This window comes from Stegodyphus dumicola, chromosome 8 (assembly GCF_044657685.1).
Source record: "Stegodyphus dumicola isolate Sdum_Otavi_A_Nest chromosome 8, ASM4465768v1".
Taxonomy (NCBI): domain Eukaryota; kingdom Metazoa; phylum Arthropoda; class Arachnida; order Araneae; family Eresidae; genus Stegodyphus; species Stegodyphus dumicola.
Window position 1 is genome coordinate 142,741,126 of NC_140775.1, and position 18,359 is coordinate 142,759,484.

Below are 18,359 nucleotides of genomic sequence, written 5' to 3' on the forward strand. Positions count from 1 at the left end.
AGCGCTGAGTGAAAAGCCATTGTATACATCAAAATGTTTTGCTGATTGTATTGAATTCTTAATTATTAGTGAAGAAAACTATAAATGCAGTAGTTCCGAGAAAATAACACCCCTCCCCCCAAAAAAAATATAAAGCAATCTTAACTTTGCAGTTATTTAAAAAAAAAAAAAAAAAAAAAAAAAAAAAAGCTGAAAAACCAAATAGGCAGCTATGTGACTTGATTTAGTGAAGCAAAATTAACCTTTAATGAATTAGAAAATCTTGCGCTTTTTACTACAGTAGTGAAATAATTTAAAATTGCATTTCTATGCATGTATGTGTGTTTTCACATGAATATTCTGAATTATTTCAAATTATACAACATCTTATATCAAGAAGGAGAAATAAACTAATCTTTGACAGCTAATTGGAATTGTAATTACAATTTGACTTCTCACATTATAATTGACTTAATCACAATTTGACTGATTCTGTGAAAATTATCTGCAAAGCTTTTTCAGTAGGTGACTTAGATTTCTTTGAAATGTTTTTGTATTCACAAGACATGTTATGCTACATTCATGTTTGCTGTGCTTTGCCGATTGTATTTGATAGAAATATGGTCATTACTTTCCCTATTGGGCAAAAATTTTTTATTGTTACTGCAAAAGGACCTGTTTCTGATCACCCTGAAAATTGGATGGAGTTTTATTCAAAATTGACACCAAAATAAGATTGCTATTTTCCCAAATTTTAAATTGTGAAATGCAAACTAATGTTATTAGTCTGCCATACCGTCATTTCTATAAACTAAATCTGACAGGTTCAATCTAAACTCTTCTCAGTCTCTCAGGTCTTAGAATAAAATATAAGCAAACAAAATTGGTATTGTGGATGGGCAATATAAAGCCATTAGTTTTAGTTAATTTGCTTTTAGTCTAAATATTCACCATCAGTTTTCTCGTCAGCAAAAGGGAAATTAGATACAGAGGGGAAAAATCTATTTTTTCCTGTTTGTTATCCATACTTCAAAAATTTTATTGTGAGTTTTAAATGGTTGACGAAAACTATAATTTTAATTATTTTTAAGATGTTATGTTATTTATTACAATATCATGTTTTAATCACTTAAAAATATTTTTTTAAAGCTTTATTTCTTTTGGATAACCATCATGAAGTGTTTGTTTGGCAAGGCTGGCTGCCGAATGATGATCAGGAAAGTGAAAATCTTGCAACAGGTTCTGCAAAGCTAAGGTGGGATATAAATCGTCGGTTGGTTATGGAAACTGCTTTGCAGTATTGTCAAGGTATTTTATTTGAAATTAAATTTGTAACTTTTTATGAAGTTTTGAAAGAACATAATGAAACATAATTGTAGAACTGAGCATTTTTATTATGTACAAGAAACCTTCTCTGTGGTTAACCCTCCTTTTTTTTTTTGGTTGATGTAGGTAGTCATCTTAAAGGAGTTATTTTTATGTTCTCAGAAATAATGATCTCTTTCAGAAATGATTACCATGAGAAGTTTCAGTGCATTAATCTGTATAATCTGTGCAAAAACTTTAAACAAATATGTATGTAAGTTAAAAAAAATTGCAAATAAAAATTTTAATTTTGATTCTCTGTTTTAATTTAGGGATTTCTCCTTTTAATCCTAAAAAGTAATAACTCCTTATAATAATGCATAATTTCAAATGCACATCATATGATTCTTGCATAATATCAGTGATGTAGATACTTACATTAGGCTTCAGCCAATAATGATTTAAATTTTGGATTAAAATTTATTATTAACCATTCGGGATTAAATGTGAAATGAAGAAAATTTTCATCTTTAGACATGTCACAAATATGTTTCAAAAAAGGAAAGGTACTGATATGGTTCTCCAAGAATAGGTACTTACTTTGCCATTTTGTGGTGGCTTAAATATGTTTGTCAACGAGAATAAAGAAATGTGAAGATTGTCATGACTGGTAACATCTTTAATGCAATTAATTACTACTTTCATGCATTTCCATGTGAATGATTTTCAAGTTATTTTAATTAGTTGATAAAGATAAAATGGCTTGGCTCGTGAAATTCCAGTTTCAATGAAAAGTTTGTCTACTGAATTCATAATTGGGTACATTCTGTCTATAGTTAGTTTTATTGCAATAAGATGATTTTTTATTGTAATAAGATGATTAGTTTATTGCAAGACATTGATTATTTATCATTATTTTATTTAATAATTAGTTTTTATTGCAATGAGATGATTATTTCTCAACACAAAATTTGTTTAAAAAATTGCATTTATTGCTGTTCTAAGAAATATAATTAGTTCGATGTTTAACATAAACCATTAGGTTCCAGAAGTGGTGAAAACAAATTGCTGTATCATCATCAGTAATTTAATAAGCGTTTAAAAATACAACATATTAGTGCTTTCAACTGCTTCAGTGATTTATTTATTCATGTACTTGTAGTTTTGATTATATTCCAACAGATGTTTATTCATTAAAATAACCAAAACATTTCTCTCTTCCAATCTCAGTGTAAATTGAATAGAGTCAAGTTTTTTTCAGAGATATAAGATTGAATATATGCTGGGAACTTGAAATTTTGCATCTAAATTTAGCTAAAATATCTGTAAATATAATTTTTCTGATATTTTCATTCACTGGTTTTGGAATTTATTTATTTTGCTGGATATATGCCAGAACTTTGAATATGTAATGGTATTTTTTATAGAAATAAACAAATTAAAATTTTATAACATCAAAAGTTTTATTTCTCATTAATTATGTTGAATAAATTTAGCAATGAATTTAAAAAAAAATTTAAGAATTTCAGGTAGGGAAGGTTAAAATTTGATGCATTAATAGTTATAATTTTGAATTATTTTAAGAATGAGGCAAATGTAAAATATGGAGAAAATAATTTTGAATATTGGTACAGAAAATAATATAAACATTGTTTTTGAATATTAATGTAGAAAATATTTAATGATTCATGAAACTGAATAATTATAATAAAATTAAATATGGCTAATGTAATTTAAACAGTGAAATTTATTAAGCAATAATCTGAAATTGTGAATGAATATTATAATTATGTAATGAATATCTGAATGCATTAACGACAGAATATGTTGCAGGGAGTACTGCTTCAAAATCACATAGGAGTATTTTACCTTTGAATAATTGTTCCTTCATACAAGAAGAGTTGAAGACTACCATTTTTAAAAATGGATGCAACATATTTTTTATGGAATATTTTTTTTATTTTGGAATGTTATAATTCAGTTCTTAAAGGGCCAGTTTGTAACTTTATGCAAGGACTACAGGCCTCATCAAATGACTACTGTAGCATGCCTTAACTAGTGGTGCAGTAAGGAGGATAAGCCCAATTTTAGATGGAAATATTTTTTTTTTTCCAGAATTGTAGAGCCTAAAGTCTGCATAATATTAGGAATTGAAAGTGAGAAGTAAATTATTGAAATTATAATTTTAATAGAATATTACAATATATATGATGTTAAAAATGTATGTAACTTACATTTTTATGAAAATAAGAACGTTGTAAATATTTGTGATATGTCCTAGGCAAAATAAAACCTTCCCTGAAGAATCATAATTATTTGGACTTTTTCAAATTGTACAGAAGTTTCAATAAGAACTGAAAACTGTGGCTATTCATAATATCTATCTATAAGAAAAATATAAATATAATATATATATTACTCAAAGTTTATATTCTGCAATTATTTTGGAAATTATGTATTTTATGATTTATATTTTCCATATTTTAATTTTTCTATTCATTTTTTTATTGACCTAAAGGCTTTTTTTTATTGCCAAGCCTTTTTCTCTGTATAGGAGAGGAATAAATTGAATAATTTAGATGTTAATTATGTTTTAATGCCTAAAGGAGTAGTTGCAGCCATAGTGGCCAATTTAATATTTCTTTATTCTTGTTGATAAATGTTTTTAAAAGCCAACCTAGATAAAGTGGTGCAATAAGTGCCTGTTCTTGGAGAACTATATCAGTGTCTTCTACATTTTTAAATATATTTGAAGAAAGAACAGCAGCAAGTTGGCTGTAGTTCATGAGAATTTTTTTTTCCATTTTCATTATAAGGGTGTGCAAGTTTGATATATTTTCAATGTTTTTTATCCCATTTCTGAAAATCATAGGAGTTTTACAAATATCTATATACATATATAGTATATATATGTAATTTTTTTTATGCATAGTCGTGATAGCAGAGTGGCAAGAAGAGACAAAAGATGACAAAACTGGATACCAACTAATCACCAATCTTTATTTTCACACATATCCAATTAATTTGGCAGACACATATTCAATTTTAATTAAATATGAAAAATTTCTATGTACATTGGTTTTTTTAAAAGGAATTGATGTAGGCATTTAAGAAGTGAAGCAGTGGGGAAGTATTAGCTATGGCAAAGCTAGCAAAAAAATGATGTAACTAACTCGCCAGCAGTATTTATGCTGAGTAGATATGGGAAGTTTCTCTAAGCTATGATTGATTAATTTTAAATTGTTATATAATCAAGAAGGATCTCGAATTTTTAGAACAAATGAATTTAGAAGGAGAGCAACAAATCTAGAATCGTTAATTTTGAAGTCCGCAATTATTTTTACAGCAGCTATCGTATTTTCTTGTACCTTACATATATAGGTAGCTTTAAATTTCTGCTAAATCAACAAAGTACTTATATAGGTAACTTTAAATTTCTGCTAAATCAACAAAGTACTTATATAGGTAACTTTAAATTTCTGCTAAATCAACAAAGTAATTTTATGTGTTTCCTAAATCAACGAAGTTTGAAGACTACTGTACCGGTGGCCATAATTAAACTGACAGTGCTCACAGTGTTCTGTAGTGTGATCTGTTTGCGAGAATGATGCCACATTCTGTAGGAAGATTAAACAAGACGGGGGATGAAGGATTCCACGAAAAATCAAATTAGTTCCAAAATTCACTGCTAGGTGAATATTTGGCGCTGTGTAATAGAAAATAGAGTGTTAACAAATGCAAATTAATACGGAATAAAATTACCTTTTATTATGCACATTTTCTGATTTAGTTCAAGTGCAATATGGCAACACTTTTAAAAAAAAGTGTAAAATCTACATAAACACCAATAAAGTCATGTGATCTGCAATATCACGTACGCTGAGCAAAAGAAGAAGTTCTTTATTCAAATTTCATGTTACATCCATTCGCACAGTGCCAGCTGCTTGGGTTTTAAAAGGCAATGTGTTACATCTCGAATCAATCAGATTGAAAGTTTATGTGCAATGTCTCCTTCTTTAGTTGAGCGTGCGTTACAGGTCAAATTCTTTTACCTCAACCAGTGCAACGCGTCAGCCGCTCTTCGTGCTTTTATAACGCACAAAAAAATGCGTAAAGGTAATGGTCCTGTGTCAGTTAATGGGCTAAAAGCAATGGTTGGGATGTTTGAGAAAACAGGTTCTCTGAAGGTTCAGTCAGGCAGAGGACAAAAACCTGCACCACAGGATACAATTGAAGCAGTTGCCATGGCGGTCGTCGACAGAGGACCAGACAATATTGCTGCCACCTCTAGCGCTCGTTGAGTAGCTCGGAATATGGATATGCCTTACAGTATGGTATGGAAAATCTTACAAAAAATTATCAACTTCTATCCGTACAAGATCAGCCGTGTACAGGAGTTACTGTACCCCAACCATGATAAGTGATTGATTTTTGCTCTCACCTTTCTTGCCAGAATGGAGGCGGATGATGCTTGGCTGTGGAAAATCGTATGGGGAGACGAGGCCCACTTTTACCTGAATGGAACTGTGAATACCCAGAACAGCCGAATTTGGGATGACAAATCACCACATGCAGTCACAGTAATTCCCTTACATTCACCAAAGTAACTGTTTGGTGTGGGTTCACAGCGGAATTTATCATAGGTCCATTCTTCTATGAGAACATTACCCCGACAGGACTGGAAACCTGTTCTGTTACCAGAGAGAAATATTGCCACATGTTGAACAGCTTTGTCATTCCGGCATTTCAGCAAAGACAATGCCTGGGGGAAATCATTTTCATGCAAGATGGAGCCCCTCCACACGTTGCTGTATGGGTGCAACAGATGCTATGACAGAAATTCACAACAGAAAGAGTCATTAGCCGCTACTTTCCAACTGCATGGCCACCTCGGTCGCCTGATCTTGCTACTTCTGGCTATGAGGTTACCTTAAGTCCAAGGTCTATCAAGGAGTGGTCCAGGACCTGGCTACGTTGAAGTATAACATATCACAGACTGTACGGGAGATTCCTGCAGACATGTTACTTTCTGCTGTTGTGCATACTGTGCACAGAATGCAATATGTGGTCCACAACAACAGCAGCCACATTGAATCTCATTTAAATGCAAAATAAAAGGTAATTTCCGTATTGATTTGCATTTGTTAACACTCTATTTTCTATTACACAGCGTCAAATATTCCCCTTGTGGTGACTTTTGAAACTAATTTGTTTTTTTTGCGAAATCCTTCATCCCCCATCTTGTTTAATGTTCCTACAAAATGTGGCGTCATTCTCGCAAATAGATAATGCTACAGAACACTGTGTTCACTGTCAGTTTAATTATGGCCACCCGGTATTTTAGTGTACAAAAGTTTTAAATACCAAAATAGTAGTATATATATCTTTCATCTGAAATCAGAAGGTCATCCTGTTATGAAACTAACTCCAGATGTATGACAGTCAGATTATATAAATATTAAAAAATTATCCATTTTGAATCTCATTTATGCAGTAGCCTATTTAATGCCAGTTAGTTAAAAAATGAGGCATCAGGAGCTTAAAGTTCTTTACTTCAACTCTTCTACAGTTTTGATTTGATACATCAGTGAATTTTTAGACTTGAGATTTTATTTTTGTCAAACAGCTTTTTGTGACCCTTTTTAATGAATGTGATAAATAAGCAAAGTGGAACTTGAATATATTTTATGATTACACTTACTCAAATCATAATTGTCAATAATTTTATATGAAATATCTATGAAAATATTTCTAGGCTTAAGAATAAAACAAAACATTTTCTCAGACATTTGTTTAATAGGTAATTGTGCTAATGCTTTAAATAGTAAAGATATATGGGGGAAATTGATTTTATTTGTAATGTTATTTTAGCTAGTTACAATATAAAATTTTAAAAAAAAATCTGCTCTGTTTAAAAAAAGGAAAAGTTTTCATATTTTACATTATGCCCAATGGGTCATTTTCTGTTTGTTACCTTTATTTATTTTTCTTCACACTTAAACCATAAAATTCAGTTCAACAGCAGTATCACGTAATTTTAAAATGATCATATCTTTAGAACTTACGATGCGCAGTTTCGCGTGCTGGAGATTAAAAACAAAATCCCCCTTCCTTTGGGCGTAATATGAAATTTGAAAGCTTCAGATTTAAAAAAAAATTATGTATCCTCTCTCAGAATTGAACCATTAAAATGTCTTGAAAATATTATCATTCTAGTGACCTCTTAGAAATCGATATTAGTTGTCAGCATAGTAATATACATTGTAATCAAATGCTTAAATTTGTTTACCCTTTGCATAAGTTGATGCTTAGCCATATTAGAAACATGTGCAGATACTTTTCAGTTGTTCATAAGTACTTTAGTTGTACATATAGCTTTACATATAAGTCGGTTAAACTTAGTAAATCTTATTTTTAAAGGTTTAATTGTTAACCATTAAATTTTTTGTTTTTAATTAATTAAATTTGCTTTCTTATTTGTTTGGTGTAGTTAGAATTTAAAGTTTTTGAAGAAAACTGACTTTTGATAAATTAATGATTTCTTATAATTAATTATAGTTACATGGGTGATGCAGATATCAAAATAGTTATTTTGTAAATCTGATATAATGACAAAGTTAATAAATTTCCTTTCATATAGGAAAAAATTCTGAGGAAGTACCCAAGGCTTTTGTTGTTAATGCTGGGGCAGAGCCTCTGTGTTTCACAAACATTTTCCCTCAGTGGCAAGAATGGAGTATTAAAGATGTGACAACAAATCAAGTATTTATTTTAGACATTACATATAGTGCTTTGCATAATTATTGGCTTTTCTACTAATTTTTCATGTTTTTAATAAGTGTAATAAATACTCTAATCAGATCATATTTTGAACGGAAGAGCATGTTGTGCCTTTCAATAACTTTATTAATGGTGGGAAACCTGATTCATACAGTAAAAGTTTAATTTGTATTTTAAGTAACTGATAAAGAAGAGTCATGACAATTTCAAAACATGCTTTTAGTTAAAAAAGACCTGATTTTAATAAGAAGGGGAAATCAGAAAGAAAGAATCTATGCAAAATGAAAAAAAGAAATATGTTGTTTTATACTTAACCTTTTGTTTGTTAACTTTTAATTGTGTTCTATTTAACATTTTAGCAGTATAAAATATAACTACTGTGAAATACTGTAATATTGTACGAATATCTGTGAAGAAATTTCAGCATTTTTTTTTTTTATTTCGTGGGATAAGAATAAATTTTATTAACTTTTTATCGGCTTGTGAGTTTAATCCATTAAGAACCTGTATGCACGCAACACGTTTTTGGTGACCCGGACGTGATGTAATGTTTGCTATTGCATTTTTGTCTTAGTTGTAAGTTTGGTTCTTGTACAATACCACAATATCTCATGGTAGTTGTGATAAATAGAAACATTTCAAAGTAGAGAAAGCTAATCCGATCTCACCGTGAATTCGCTACAATCAACCACAAAAACTTAGAAAACAACTGAACTGAGATGTTTTCCCTCTGCCTTTTATAAGCTTTTTAATCATGCACGAGAACATTCTGGTATTTTCTTGAGGTTTCTGGAAAGCAAAAGAATACAATTACGAGATATCTATTTATTAAATGTTAAATGCCTGTATTTTTACTTTTTGACATAGCTTTCTCTTAAAACTCATCATGCGCTGTATTGCACGGGGAAATGAAACAATTTTAATTACAATTCTGCTAAAAATAGCAACTAAATACAAAACCGTAACAGTATTGATTTATCTTGTAAATGGGTCCTGTATATGAATCTAAAAGTTCTAGAAAGGAGATCTGAGTTTGCATTGACATTAGTTTTGTGTAAAGTAGTTAGTTTTTTAGGATTTAGTAGTTTCATAACCATAGGTAATGTGTTTTTGCTTCAGAAATTTCCTTTAAATTTTATGCTTTATGATCTGCAGCAGTATAAACATTGTAATATTAATATATGCAATTGTACACTCTTGAAATCAAGCCTTTTATTTGGCATCACAAAGTGTCCTCTAAATAAATGGGTGTGCATTGAAGATACAAGAATTCAGGACTGTTTGTTAACCCCTTGAGGACCAGCATGCAGAGAATGAAGCACAGTGATAGGACCAAAATTCCTTAAATGGAACGCCACCAGCCCACGCATTTTCAGCAGTTAAGCCTAATTTTACAAAAAAATTCATAGAAAATTGGCATTTTAATATAATGACTTCAATTTTTGAAGCTACTTATTTAATATACTAATTCTTAATATTGTTCTGTTTCTATACTTTTGCCATGAGAATCATGGGGCAAATGTTGTGTTACTGCTTCCTCTTAGGGAGGAAACTAATGCAGAAACAGACAGGTGAAACTGTAACTAACTAAATATCAACTGAGAACTAAACTATTAAGAGTTAGCTAAATTTCCACATTTTTAGTGATCATATAAATGAAGATAAAATACAAATTTGCGTTGTGTATTAAGCATCAGGGACCGTGCCGTGAGAGGATCGAATAAACAAGATGTAAAATCAATATATATATATAAAAAACACATAAAAGATATAAAGAAAACATAAGTAATAGGTTTCTAGATTAAAATACAAGTTTATTCAAATTCCTCAACAATTAAAATTAAATCTTATCCTAATCAGAGACTCAATTTTCTTATTAATTATAGTTTTTTTCAGACTGTGGGAATTTAAATTTTTCTCATGCATTTTGAGATTTCTAATGCTGGAATTATTAAACGGAATGCCCAATTTCAAGTATGTATTTTTACTGAAATTAAACTAGAATGCAAATTAAATGAATAGAAATGAAATTAAACTAGAATGGAATTTGCTCTAAAGTCCCCCAATAAAATAAAATTAGATTAAAGCAGTTTAAAACAACTGAAACAAATTTATTTTTTATTAGAATACAAGCAAATTTACTTGAACTTTTTTTAATGCTTTATTTGTTAAACTTAATCTTGTATAATATGAGAGCAAATAAATTTAGTTGACTTTGCTTTTTCTTTTACTTTTAAAATTTTATCTGTTATGACCAGATCTGAAAATTCATGTCCTATATTCATTGAAAAATTATTTTTCTAGTATTTTTAGGCTTTCTTTTTTCTTGTTATCTGAAGAAATTATAGCCAAACTGAAAAAAAGACTTCAAAAGTTATTTTTGCAATTATATTTTTCTAGGAAAACACTAAGATGTTATTTGTTCAAGAGGTTCTGTCTAAATTGTCTCGAGATAGATATAGCTTAAAAGAATTGCAGCAGAAGCCTAGACCTGCTGGTGTTGATCCTTTGCGTCTAGAATCTTATCTTACAGATGAAGAATTTGAGGTAATATGCTTAAAATTTCATGAGTAAAATAACTTTTAGCATTTGGTATTCGAATAGTATATGGTTATAATTTTAAGAAGGAATTTTATAAATTATTATTAACAGTATTAAACTGAATAGCGTTGACTCTTAGTAAACTCTGATAAATTTTAGAGATATTAAGTTTAATAGAATGTTATATAAAGTAACTGATTTTAATTCTGTTGCTAGATTTAATTGCTGACAGAGAAATAAATAATGCATAGCATCCTGTATGATTAGTTGAGTAATAATAAAAATTTAGTATTTTAAGAATATGCAAAGATTATAAAAAGAAACATCTATAAATTTTATGCTGATTAATCAGAATGGCTAGTATTCAGTAGTATTAGTTAGTATTTGTGATTTAATAGTATTAGTTAGTATTTGTGATTTGATAGTATTAGTTAGTATTTGTGATTTAATAGTATTTCATTTTACTGAGGAATTTTAATCTTTTTTTAATCAGAATTTATGAAGATTAATTTCAGTAAATAAATTCTTCAATTTTTATCTTCTTTTTAATTTATAATTATTTAACTTTAGAACATGGATTTTATAATAAACCAGGACCAGGAAGAATATATGTTAACATTATATTTAAAAAATTAACTACTTTTCCAGAAAGTTAGCATTTAATGACAGCTTCATGTAACTACGCATCTATGACAGTACTTGCTATACTGGCTTGTATGTCATTTTCTTTTATTTCTATCTATTCAGCACACTAATAGTGTGTATGTGACACTTGAATAATTTATATTTAAAGATTTTTAATGTACTTATATGTTTTCTCTGAAACAGCATATATAAAACATTATGTGGCATAATATAGACATTTTAAAATGTTTCTTACTTTGTGCATAGCTTTGAAATTTATAGAAAAATGGGGGGGGGACTTTCTTGTTTAAAAATGTTAACCTATATGTTCATATTTTAGGAAGTTCTTGGAATGAAGAAAGATGAATTCTATAATATGCCATCTTGGAAGCAGTCAGAACATAAAAAATCAAGTGGATTATTTTAGATATTTTATACACAAATATTGTGCCAATGTGTGCCTTTAATAGCTAATGACTAATGAATCATGCTTTTTCATTTGGTAAACATTGCAACTCTGTTGTATGGGTTGTATTAGTTAAGCTGTCCATTTAAAAACTGAGATTTTAATATCTTATTTAAAAAATAGCTAACATATAATTTGTATAATTATTTTAGTCATATTCTTATACAGATATATTGTAAAAGATATGATGATGTGGATAAAATTGCAGAAATCTGTTTTTAACTCATTGTATGATGTGAAGTTTATTTAATACTCTAATATTTTAATACTGTGTGGCTTAAGAAATTATTAAACTATATGTCATATATTATATGCAATTTAAAATGGAAACGTGTAAAGACATTGTCATGAATGATAAAATATGAAGAGAGAATTATTCTTTTACAAACTGAAAGAAAGAGCTTATTGAAAGCAGTTAATCATATTTAACCTGCCCATATATGTTTTATACCTGAGTGATACATCCTCCGTTTCCAATGTGGATATTATTATAATAAGCGGTATTGTACCTTAATAATGAATAATGATGCCATATTTCATTGTTTTAGCTGTATAGGTTGTCCTTTTTAGAAGCAAATATATGCTTTTCAGGTACCGTAGTTTAATAACAGTTTGTGTAAACTTAACAGCTAACCAGTATTGTGTACTACATTTTTTGCTCATTTTATAAATTTTTAGGTATAAATGTGTGTTTATATGATTTTCATAAAACTTAAGACTTTTAAGAGCAGTTTGTGTTAAGCAGTTTTTATGCAAAGGGTTAAAAAAACATTTTGATAATAGCTTATATTATCATGTTTTGATAGTAGTTTATTTTATGTGTCTACAATGTGATAATGCCTTTAAAAATTTAGTTTGTGTATAAAGTGTAAAAAATGGTGCAACAAATCACCCTGCAAATGTTCTAGCGCTTTTTTATGCATAGTTTACAAAACTGGCCAGTACTATGCTGTCTGAGATTGCAACTGAAGTCTTTTTTTTTTTTAATAATTTTTTTTAACTTATGAAATTAAGTATTAATTCTATTTTTAACTTTTTGTCATGACATCTCATTTTCTGTTGAATGCATAAGTGTGATACCGTTATATCTCCTGTTGTATATATTTTTTCATTTATTTTTAGTCTGATAAGCCTCATGTTATATTAGCAGTTATTAGAAAAGCTGTTTTTCCACCTGTATTATTGAAATACCTATTTAAGAAATTATATTGTTCTTTTGTGATTTTGGTATATTGTTGGAAGAGATCTTGTTAGACTTAAAGTCACATTGCATTTATTTTTTACTATAAAATGAATGTTACATTCTATGTTTTAAATCATGCATTTTATACTTTGGTCACAAAAACTTCTAATTTTAAACTGTTTTATGTTATTCTTAATAAAATAATGTGTATGTTATGAGTATGTATGTAAACTACAGACAAAAAGCTTAATTCTTAAACTTAAATGAATTAACTTTAAATTACAGTTAAAAATTTTAATTCAAGATGTGAAATTTTTTATTTAATATGAATTCTGAGAGATGAGTGAAATTAATTTTTTTAAATATTCATTGAAAATTTTTAATATCGTATAAATATCCTGAAATTTATGATATGAGAGAAATTTGCAGGAATCGGAAGACAATTTTAAAATTTACGTACCAAGTTTTAAATAAGTTTGCTGAATTTTTTTATCGTGGCAGAAAATATGTGAAACAGTTATTTTATGATTAAATTTTCATTTATACAAAATTTTAATGTAATGGATATTTTTATTAATGCTTGTAATAAGCAAAATATTAATATCTATCATTTATAAGAATATAATCAACTCCTGTATAACTGGAGATGAATTAATAAAATTGCTGAATAATTCAGCCTTGTTTAGAAAAAGAAAAAAAAAAGTTTGTTTATTGTGGAACAATGAAAAAATTGCTACCACAGACCATCAGAATAAAGCAAAATTTTTCTGGATAATGCCCCCCCCCCTAAGTTGGGAATTTGTTTAATGCAAAGTAGCTTGTACTTTAATAAATAGTGTTAAATTATCTATTTAAATAAATTGCTAAGTACAGTCATTTATCATCAGTTTTCCAGTGACTTACATAAAAATAAAAGAGTATGAAAACATTGTTCTTCCACTTGTGAATGTAGATTTGCAGAGGCTGTTTGCACATTTTTTAGATGATTTTATTGTATTTACAGAAATGTTTTACCTATTTTTGTTTTGTTTTGATTTAAATCTTCTATTTGATAACTGTAATTCTTCCCTATCATTCTACACTGTGATTTCCAAGATAGTGAAGCTTTTTTTTTTTTTAGTATCAGAAGAGGTATTTTATCTCATTCCTCTTGAACAGCTTTCTAGCATCCAAGGAGGTTTGTTGGTCGATGTTTTGGTCCGCCGTCTTTTTAAAAGACCAAAAGTTTAAAAATCCATCTGTTATACATCATGAGATTTAGTAGGGATATGTGTGAAGGGTATAGCTTTAATACTTGTTTCATTTTCTCCAGGAAATTAACAGTGGATTTTGGACGTGTGGCTACTTAAGTCTTAAAATATGGTTCAAAGAATCTAAAGAAAGTTTTTCAAAGGGATTTATTATTGTTGTTGGTTTTTCATGCTTTCTTTAGATTCTTTGAATCATGTTTTAATTCTTTTTTCTCCCCTTTGATCATAATAAATATAACTCTTTTTATTGCAGTCATTTAAATACACCCAAGATTCATATATTGTGATGACATTTTTCTATTTTTTCTCAGGTATATGTTTCAGATAAAGAATGCAGTGTGTTCTACGTTTGACACTATGTGGTGGAGAAAGAGTTGCACATTATGTTTTTTTCCCTATTTAAGATTCAAACCAGCATTAATGACTTTACAGTTGACACTGAATGTTTACAGTTGACACTGAGCATTTTAAGGATTTTGCAACGCTCCATTGACTTAGAAAATTTTCTTTTAATATTAGAAATCTTATCTCTGCAACATTTGAAACATTCCTTTTTTTCCTTGGATATATGTTTGGAACAATTTTTCTGCATAAAGCAAAGCTTTGACGTATTTTTCCTTTCTTGTTGTAATTACTTATTGTAACTTTTGAGATTGAAAAATCATGGCTTTCAGAGCATTTTTTGATAACTAGATGTGAATAACTTTCTTTGGAAAGAGCAAAAATATAGCCTTCCTTCCAGTGTTTCTTTTAAAGCACCATTTTGCATGAAAGATTATTTATATCTTCAAAAATATAGTTGAAGTTAGAAAAAGAATTACCAAGTAGGTGTTTTTTTAATAGAAAAGCAAAATCATCTAAAAAGTGTGCAGACAGCTTCTGTAATTTACATAAATAAATAAATTTATTCTGCAAAGCTAACTGAGTAAAATACAGGTAAATTGTTAATAGTATTTTTCTGTTAATTATAATATGGGCTATTCTTCTTTCCTGTGTGTTTTCTTTTAACTGTTTTTGAATTGACTGTGATTTTGTGTTACCTGTGGTCATCCTCACTGTTATTACCCTGGTTAATCTGGAGTCTACTAATTTATTTGTTTCAAATACTGTCATGTTTTCTTTCTAAAAGTTAAAAGAAAATTAAGATAAGGATAGAGATGCTGCTTGAAATAATAACTAAATTGTTTATGATGAACCAATCTTTTATACCTCATAAACAACTAATATGTAAAAACGTATATAGTCAATGATACCAAAATTAATAAGTAAAACAGGGTAAAGTTGTTTAAAAAAATTACCTAAATTAATTGGAATGTAAAAGTCTAAGTTGTAAAGATATTATAATACTTTTTGCCATTAAAAGACTTAATTTAATGGCAAAATGAGGAAAAAGAATATTTTTAAAATCATAAAAGTAGTAAATATTAAGTACAATTTAAGAAGTTACCTCTGTTCAGTGAATTTCTCTGGTGCCGCCCATTTACCATGCTTTGCAAGAAGTCTGTCTGTGTATCTAGTTCTGTCTTTTAGGATTTCAAGTGCCTATGTTTTATTAACTAAATACTCTGTTTAAATTGGAATGTTTAATTGTCATGCATTTGTAACTTCCACTGTGCCAGCATGTGTTTCTTGTATTTTTCGGGTATTATATTTAAATGCTGAATTTTGCTCATAGGTAATAATTGTTTTATAAAGTATGTGTGATGTTTAAATATACATTAGTGCCTTTAATTTTTTAACTTGTGTATAGAAAAAGCTCAAATACATGTGAAAATATATATATATGTTTTATAATAAAGTATTACAATATTAAGTTCTATTTATAGGGAGGGGAAATATAATAGTTAATTTCTCATTAAAGTATCTGCATGACTGAGTTTTTAAAATTAAGTACTCCATTTATGTATTTTATCCTATTTAAAATTTTCTTTGTTTTAAAAATTGAGGAATGAATTCTTCCTAGGAGCCAAATTTCCCACTAGTTTTATATGGGAAAGCTAGTGTAATGTAAAGTAAGTACAACTGAAACATTTTTATATGTGGAAAGGTAATCTGATTATTTTGGTATTGTAGTGTCTCATGTGTTTCATATGTCATGTATAGCTATTTATTGAATAGTATACTTCAGTATTTTATTATTATTATTATTATTTTATTCTGTAGACCAATACCCTCAAAATTTGTTATATTTTATTAATGTGAATTTCCGTAAATTTTTATTACAGTTTGTTTTAAAATATCCCTTATTAAATATTTATAAGGGTTTTACAAATCAGTCATGTAGATAGTGTTTATTTTGAGAATTAGAATTTTTGTACTTATTATTATTATGTGTGAGAGAATGACGAAAAATGTATAGTTTTATATTGTTCAGTTGTTGATGACAACTTAAAAACAAGTTATGTGCAGATCTAAACTTTTGTGAGTAACAAAGTTAGCTGATTAACCTGCAATAATGCTAGCTTTTTTATAAAATATATAGTGTACATTTAAAATAAAGTGCAATTAATAGTCGCTGTAAAAATTGTATGTATTATTGCCTAATAAAAACTTTTAATATGCTATGCTTAGTTTAATTTTCGTTCTTTTTAATTTCAGAATTGTTTTTGTATTTTATCTTTAGTATGATACTTTTTTGAATGTATTTATGAAAATTTTTTGTTCAGTTTTATTGTTTTATAAGACTGCTGAATAATGATAATTCATTTAAAGTTTAGTTCCTAGATAGTAAGCTGGTTGCAGAAGTATTCATGATTGGTTTCATATGCGACATCAGTACAAGTTTGTCTTTGAGAGATTTCTGTGAAGCCATCTTTTAATGCAAATACAATAAAATCTGAGGTTACAAAAGTTTCTTATATTTAAAAAAAAAAAAAAATCTGGGCAAAAAAACATCAAAGTGAATGGTATCTTGAGTTGTGAACACTGAAGTCAGTAACAAATGATTTTTCAAGTTGTTTTGAGATAACCTGTGACACAGAATTAATTCTGAGGGTCTTCTAAAAACATCACTGTAATATTTTTCATTACTTAATTCTCATTAACAAAGCTTGGTAGCAAATAAACTTACAGGGCTATGAATTCACCCTAGGAGAAAATTATGGCTACATTGTGCAGGCTTTTGAAGGTTCTGATACTGAAGATTTTTTTTATGTCTTTAATATGATGTGGCTAGCAAAACCATGGGCTTTAACAATGAAGATGTGAAGGAGTTACTAGAGGAACATAAAAATGAGCTCAGTAAAAAAGATACGGAATATCTTCAGAAGTAGCAACTATGGAGGAAGTCTTCAAAGGATCAGTGAGCAAGAAAAGATGAATTTAGTTCTTTGATCACAAAATGGAATAAGGGACAAAGCTTCATATAATGGTATCATCCTCATAAAGCGGTAGCGAGCTACAGTCTTAGCAGTTCGTTATGATGTAATATTTCACTACAGAAACATTTTATGTATTGTTAAGCTGATTCAGAAACTAAGTATCTTTTGCTCATATCTGCCGTGAAAATTGCGTAGTTACACTGTTCAACTTGAGAACGAATTAGCCTAACCATTTTGTTTGTTTAGAAGCCTAAACATTTTGTTAGTTAGAAGTCATTATTTGTCAGTAATCATGTTTAAAACAATTGATCGGCCCTCCAGGTGTGAAATAAAAGTCGTTACCAAATTTTTGAATGCGATAAATGTTCGACTTTGTGAAATTTATCGTCAGATACGTAAAACTTACGGAGAGAATGCTATGAGTGAAGGTATGGTGCGAAAGTGGGTTAGGATGTTTAAGAATTAAAGAGAAAATGACCACGACGAATAGCTCAGTGGACGCTCGTCGTTGATGCTGGTGCGCTGCATCGACGAAAACATTTATTCCATTAGGCGATTCAAAATTTCTGATTTGTCAATGCATTTTCAAAACATTTCACCATCTTTATTGCATGAAATTGTGACTGAACATTTGCACTACAAAAAGTTGTGTTCGTGATGGGTGCCGAAAATATTAACGAATGTTTAAAAACGAAAATGCATGGGAGCAGTCTTTGAGGTTTTGCAGCATTATGCGACAGAAGAAAATCATTTTTTTAAAAGGATTGTCGCAAGCGATGAAACATGAATTTGTTATGAGACGCATGAAATAAAACAACAGTCACTGGAATGGGAGGCATACTAGTTCCCCGAAACTTGGGAAAGCCACTTCTTTCTTTCAAGCAAAATCATGTGCATCATGTTTTGGGACT

General features: G+C 28.9%; 1 protein-coding gene across 1 annotated transcript in view; it reads left to right on the forward strand.

The window, feature by feature from the left end:
• The window catches only part of LOC118183144 (supervillin-like), a 77,827-nt gene extending 61,133 nt beyond the window's left edge, over window positions 1–16,694 (forward strand). Inside the window, exons 20-23 of the mRNA XM_035352571.2 lie at window positions 1,129–1,287; window positions 7,925–8,046; window positions 10,465–10,611; window positions 11,570–16,694. Coding sequence (XP_035208462.2) covers window positions 1,129–1,287; window positions 7,925–8,046; window positions 10,465–10,611; window positions 11,570–11,656 — 515 coding nt within the window. The 3' untranslated portion in view covers window positions 11,657–16,694. The remainder of the gene's footprint in view (window positions 1–1,128; window positions 1,288–7,924; window positions 8,047–10,464; window positions 10,612–11,569) is intronic.
• The last annotated feature ends 1,665 nt before the right edge of the window (window positions 16,695–18,359 follow it).